The sequence below is a fragment of the Octopus bimaculoides genome, chromosome 1, assembly GCF_001194135.2.
Source record: "Octopus bimaculoides isolate UCB-OBI-ISO-001 chromosome 1, ASM119413v2, whole genome shotgun sequence".
Lineage (NCBI taxonomy): Eukaryota > Metazoa > Mollusca > Cephalopoda > Octopoda > Octopodidae > Octopus > Octopus bimaculoides.
In genome coordinates, this window is record NC_068981.1 from 5,480,157 (window position 1) to 5,486,449 (window position 6,293).

The 6,293-nt window shown below is 39.0% G+C and overlaps 2 protein-coding genes across 3 annotated transcripts in view; one reads left to right on the plus strand and one right to left on the minus strand.

Annotated features, from left to right (window-relative positions):
• LOC106867230 (serine/threonine-protein kinase TBK1) overlaps positions 1-6,293 on the minus strand; it is a 258,492-nt gene that overhangs the window by 152,438 nt on the left and 99,761 nt on the right. The window lies entirely within an intron of this gene.
• LOC106873834 (serine/threonine-protein phosphatase 4 regulatory subunit 1) overlaps positions 1-6,293 on the plus strand; it is a 49,386-nt gene that overhangs the window by 29,689 nt on the left and 13,404 nt on the right. For both annotated transcript variants that reach the window (XM_014921343.2, XM_052976819.1), the window contains 3 exons: positions 572-669; positions 2,570-2,755; positions 5,517-5,678. In XM_014921343.2, coding sequence (XP_014776829.2) covers positions 572-669; positions 2,570-2,755; positions 5,517-5,678 — 446 coding nt within the window. The remainder of the gene's footprint in view (positions 1-571; positions 670-2,569; positions 2,756-5,516; positions 5,679-6,293) is intronic.

Sequence of the window (6,293 nt, forward strand, 5' to 3'; positions counted from 1 at the left end):
GCTTTGGTCGGCACGAGGCTATAGTAGAAGACACTTGCCCAAGGTGCCACGCAGTGGGACTGAACCCGGAACCATGTGGTTGGTAAGCAAGCTACTTACCACACAGTCACGCCTGCACCTGTTAATTTATGTTCTGAATACCTGCTTAATAGTGACAGTGCTAATTATTTTTTCATTATTTTCAAAATTAATTGCGACAGAGGTCGTGTATATCAAATAAATCTGGTGACAGCTGGAAACCAATGAATGTGTGTTTGTGTGGACTGGGTGAGTAGGGCAATCCCTGCAGTCTATAATAAAGTTGGCAACTTAAGTTTCTGGTTTTGTCATGTTCAATTGATGGGGATCTTAAACTTCGCCAATGGGTTCCATGCGTTTGGGTTTGTCTTGATATCCAGTTTGTCTATGCTAACACCACTGATATGGAATGTATTGATGAAGCATTGTTCTTGGGGCCTTGTCGTTGAGAAGCCTACTTGTTCAGCACACAGCCCCCACCTGCTCGCTTTTCTCTAAATATTCCTTTAGCTTTTATTGTTTTATATTTGTGGTTGGTTTTGTCTATTTGTAGGTTACAGCAGTGACTCAAGTTTACATCAAAGTTACGAAGGTAACTCGGCTAATGCTGACTATCCTTGTGCAAGAATAACAAAACTTTCAGCCCAGCAGGTAACGCTTCTTCAATTAATTTACCATTTAAGTGACATAAATGACCACGAGTGTCTTATAAATTTCATTTTTTGCCATTCAGTATTTAAAATTTTCATATTTAGCTTCTTAGATAAAATATTCATGCATTGAATATTTGTTTTGACTGTGTAAAGTTGATGCAAATAACAAAATTATATTTTGGAATATTTTCAGTTTAACATTTTTGTTATATCTTGTGTGGTGTGGTCATTATGCTAATAACACACACTGGTTAAATATTACTTCTTGTTAGTCAGTTGGCTAAATATCTAACCAATTAACTAATAGATTGCATGATTAATGTGTTGGTTAAACAACCGGTTATTTGTTTGTCAAAGTCTTTTCATTGCTTTTCACAAACTTTTCCTTGGTTTGCTTTTCTCTCCTAAATGTCCGTTCCAAGTCTGTCCAAGAATCTTGGAAGCCAAATAAGTTGGTTTTTGGAACATAAATTAGCATAGAATTTTGACAAACTGTAGATCACATTCATCAGGGAGTTTGTGTCATGGGTTGGTTGGTATTGAAAGGATTAACCAGTTTGGAGATTACTGGACAGTGGTGGTGGTGGTAGTAGTAGTAGTAGTAGACATGCAAGAATTGACTGTGGTTGATTTTCCAGACCTGTCATGGATTTCTATAGCAATCTTTGGAAATTATTGCAAACAAATTGTAAGAAACCCAGGACAAATTGATATGTTAGCACTGACCCCCACACACATGCAAACACCAATAATAGCCAATGGTATGCTGACATTTTGTAGCATTGTAATTCTTTGCCTTCTGTTGACCAAAATCCTGGGTTCTTCGGATGCTTTTCTTCCAAAGTTAATCACATAAAATATGATGGAATCATAACATGAAAAAGATTCCACTAATTCTAAATCTCTTTCCAAAGTCCGTATATATGGTGTGCATCCACTCGCTACTGCTCATCGTCTGACTTCCACTGTCAGGAAATTTGGATACTGGCGTTGGTTGGCATTAGGAAGGGCATCCAAGTATAGAATCCTGGCCAAAACCCAGGCAATGGGAATCTGCTGCAACTGTCTGGCTTCCCAGCTCTAGTCAGACCTCCTTCAATCCATGCCTGCATGGAAGATGGATGTTGAATAATGTTTGTTACCATTCTTCAAAACTAAACAGAAGTGCTAAGGAATGGTTTGTTCAGGATGGCAGAGGATTTTAAGGACTGAGAGCTTTGTGTGTTAACACTTACCAAACTCGAGTCACTCTGCTGCTACTAAATATTAAAAACACATGCAAATGCTTATCTGTGCGTGTATTTCTTTTGTCTTTCACCCAACTAGAGAAGTGCTTGTTTCAAAATATGTGTACTATATTCTGCTACGCACATCTCTAGTTGGGCGAAAGACAAAGGAAACGAAGAACATTGAAGTAAGTTGCTGTTAATGTATTTTGGACACAGATATTTCCTGCTCTCGTTGATGGTAGAGACACACACATGACCATCATCATTTAATGTTTGTTTTCCATGCTAGCATCGGTTGGATGGTCTGGCAGGAGCTGCCACAAGGTTGCATAGGAAGGACATCCAACCATAGAAACCCAAAACAGACTAATGCCAACCACTTTTACAAAATTTACTGGGTGCTTTTTACGTGACACCAGCACCGACAGAATCAGCAAGTACTTTGCAAGACAACTACCCCTCAAATAGGGTGGGGGAGTATTGGAGTGTGGGTGTAGCTCTGTGCCAGTTGAGAGATTTATAGAAGGGACAGATAGATGCGTCTTGTTGTAGATACATAAAAATTTACAGTTGCTAACTTTCTTTTTATTTCTCTAATGCTTAGCCTAGCTCTTCTTCCATGATCATTAAATGTTTTATAAAATAATGTATTCTGAATTGATTCCGCAGGAAATAGTGCCTCCCAGTTTGTTACAGAGATTTCTTACAATGGTTGACCCTGCCTTATCACAGACTGTGGACTCTGAAATCACACGTCATTGTGCCTACAGTTTCCCTGCTGTTGCTTACACTCTTGGCCGACATAACTGGCACTGCCTTAAGTCCCTCTTTGAAACCTTGGCTGCTGATATGCAAGTGAGTATATATATTACGACCACTTTCACCCTTTTTCTCACCGTATTTTTATTTAGTTATTGAAAAGGAAACTTTTTGTTACTTTTGAATATCTTCAATCTTTTTGCTCGTTTCAGTCATTAGACTGGCCATGCTGGGGCATCACCTTCAGGAATTTTTAGGTGATTGAATCACTGCCAGTAATTTTAATTTTTACACCTGGTGCCTCTTTAGCCAAACTACTAAATTACAAAGACGTAAACGCACCAACACCAGTTGTCAGGCAACGGAGGGGCAGGCATGCATGTGTCACAGGTTCCTTACAGTTTCCATAACACAGTCCTGCCTGTTCATGAAGACTTTATTAATATATCCATGAAATTATCAAGCAAGTGTTTGGAACAAATTGGCATGGAATTTTCATGATTTCTAAAATGAGTTTAGTATCAAAAAATTTCTAAATGAGGGGTTTCTACATCTTTTTCCCAGATTCTAAATATAATATTCAGCACAGGTTTCCCTTTTATGTGACATCAGCAGTGGTGCTTTTTACATTCATTAGTGATGCTGTTAATGTATTAAAAATTTTCTTATTTCCTAAGCATGCATTAAACATCTGAATTGTCTGCTGTGAAACAATTTGCAATGTTTTGTCATGGCCCTTCTTGTATAGATTTCCTGTTGAAATTTTAGTAAATTTCTATATTTTACAATAAATTGTTCTGACATAACCAGTAAGATTAAGGTTGGTAGCAACAAGTATTTGTCTTTTAAAAAGAGGAATTTCTTTCATACCATTATTAGATGGGACTACATGTGATGGAAAGTGTTCCTGAAGGTCGTGCCATAATATAAAATTCATTTTACCATTGGTTTTCATGTTCGAAAGTAGATTTTTCCGAAAAATCAAAGAAAGAGAAAAAACTAGCAACACAACCACTTTTATGCATGAAAATAAAAATTTCTAACGACAGGAATGGCTATGTGGTAAGAAGCTTGCTTCCCAACTACATGGTTCTGGGTTCAGTCCCACTGTGTGGTACCTTGGGCAAGTGTCTTCTACTATAGTCACAAACCAACCAAGGCCTTGTGAATAGATTTGATAGATGGAAACTGAAAGAAGCCCATCATGTGTGTTTGTCTCTCACTGCCATTTAACAACCGGTATTGGTGAGTTTGTATCCCTGAACACCAACCGATTGGCAAAGGAAACCAATAGAATAAGATTTAGGCTTGAAGCAATTCATTCAAGTAAGCTTCTAGATGGTGCCCCAGCATGGCCACACTGAAACAAGTGAACAACGAAAGCTACCCAGTATCACCTGTGTACATAAAACATATTTGAAGAGAGATACTTTGGGGAATTAACTAGAACTGTAATATAATGGGGGACGTTGGGCTGCCTCACGAGGCAAAGTGGCACGTGAAAAGCACCTTTTGAGTGTTTGGCCTCACGGAGGCAACATCAAATGGCTGACACCTTGGCATTATGTCCCGCTTGAGAAGACCCTCAAGCCAAGTAAAATCAGTCATGGCATATACTGGTGTCATGCAAATGGCACCAATGCTGTTGGCACATAAAAAGCACCTGGTTGGCGTTAGGAAGGGCATCCAGCCGTACAAAACCATGCTAAATCAGACTGGAGTCTAGTGCAGCCTTCCAGCCTTGCCAGCCCTGGTCAAACCGTCCAACCCATGCCAGCATGGACAACGGTCGTCAAATGATGATGTTCTTACCACAAAAGCTGTTGACTCCTGTGATGAGGAACACTATTTTCTATCTTATACTTCATCATCAACATCTACTTAAGTGAAGAACTTCGCCAAAATCTCTTGCTGTTAATGGCAGATCATTGTCCTAATTTAGCCTCTGTTTTCCATCCTAGCATGGGTTGGATAGTTAGACTGGAACTGGTAAGCTGGAGAGCTGCACCAGACTCCAGTCTGTTTCGGCTTGGTTTCTATGGTGTGGATGTCTTTAATGTGTCATAAATTTGTAAAGATTTGGAAGGCTTTTCATGGATTTGCGTGTCCTCCTTTGGTGTAAGAACCATTCACATTGTAAACATCTTGTACTTTTTGCTATCTTCATAATTAGGGTTATCAGCAAAAACTCGTAGACCTACCCCTGTGTGTGGCAATCATTTACTAAACTGTGAAAGAACATGTTATTATATGTGGTTTTGTAGTGAGACAAGTGGAGATGTTTGGGTAAGATTGTCAGTCAGCCTGAGACGTAGGTAAGATGAATTAGTGGTTAGCTGTGGAAACAATTGCTTGATCTATTCCATTGACAAACATTAACCCTATTAATATTGCTGCCTTCATTTTAATTAACTTTGAAAGTATGGAAGAATTTAAAATAATTTTGGTGGAAGATTTTGAGAATTTAAAAACTAGAAATTTGTATCCTAATACGAAGAGGCAGTCTCATGTGAGTTCGAATCAAAAGAGTTAATGGAGAGATAACTTTTGTAGTTATATATATTGGAAGTCTGTCTGGACTTAGGGAAATCACTGGTAAATGAATGTTAGAAGCAGATGTCGTAGCTGATGCCAGTGGCATGTAAAAAAAATTCTTGGAGTGGTTGGTGTTAGGAAAGGCATCCTGTTGTAGAAATTTTGCCAAATCAAACTGGAACCTGGTGCAGCCCCCTGACTTACCAGTTTTCAACCAAACCGTCCAACCCATGCCAGCATGGAGAGCAGACATTAAATGATGATGATATGTGATTTAGCATTTGATGCTTGTTTCTTTAACAATATTTAATTTGGTTTTCAGTGGAAGGTTCGACGAACTCTGGCATTCTCCATCCATAAACTTGCTGTGATTTTAGGAGAAGATATTACCCATAAAGACCTGGTTCCTGTCTTTGATGGTTTCCTTAAGGATCTAGATGAAGTTCGGATTGGAGTTTTAAAGCATCTGATGGAATTTCTTAAGGTGAGCCCTAGTATAAACTACTATGCTTGGTTGACAAACCTTTAAACTTCAATTTTAACTATTTTCATACCTTTTATTTCTGTTGAAATAAATTGCCTGTCTTTCAGATAGCTATGAGAAATAGCTGTGGCTGTGCAGTTAAGATTGCTTCCCAACCATGTGGTTTTGGGTTCAGTCCTACTGCACGGCACAATGGGCCAACCAAGCCCTATGAGTGGATTTGGTCAATGGAAAGTAAAAGAATCCCTTTGTGTGTGTGTCTGTATTTTTATCTAGGCATAGGTCTACAAACCTCTGTTCTTGACACTTGTGATGTTGACTGTCCCATGGCCCCCTCTAAAGCCACTCTGTCTTCTGTGTTCTGAATGTGGTGGTTCAGGAGGATTCTTGCAAGAGAAATTCCTGGATGGTTGTCAAAAGAATTACCCGTTTCCTTTTCTTGTCAGACACCGTATGCCTCTTCCTCTTGCATGTAATGTTATTGGTTATTGTCAACGACGACAAACGGAACAAATAATTTTAGACATCCTGCGATGGTTGTAAAGAAACCTCACCGTCATCCAAGTGATGTTCTTTGTTTCCTGCCCTTCAGGAAAAGCAGATCTGGCTGCGAGG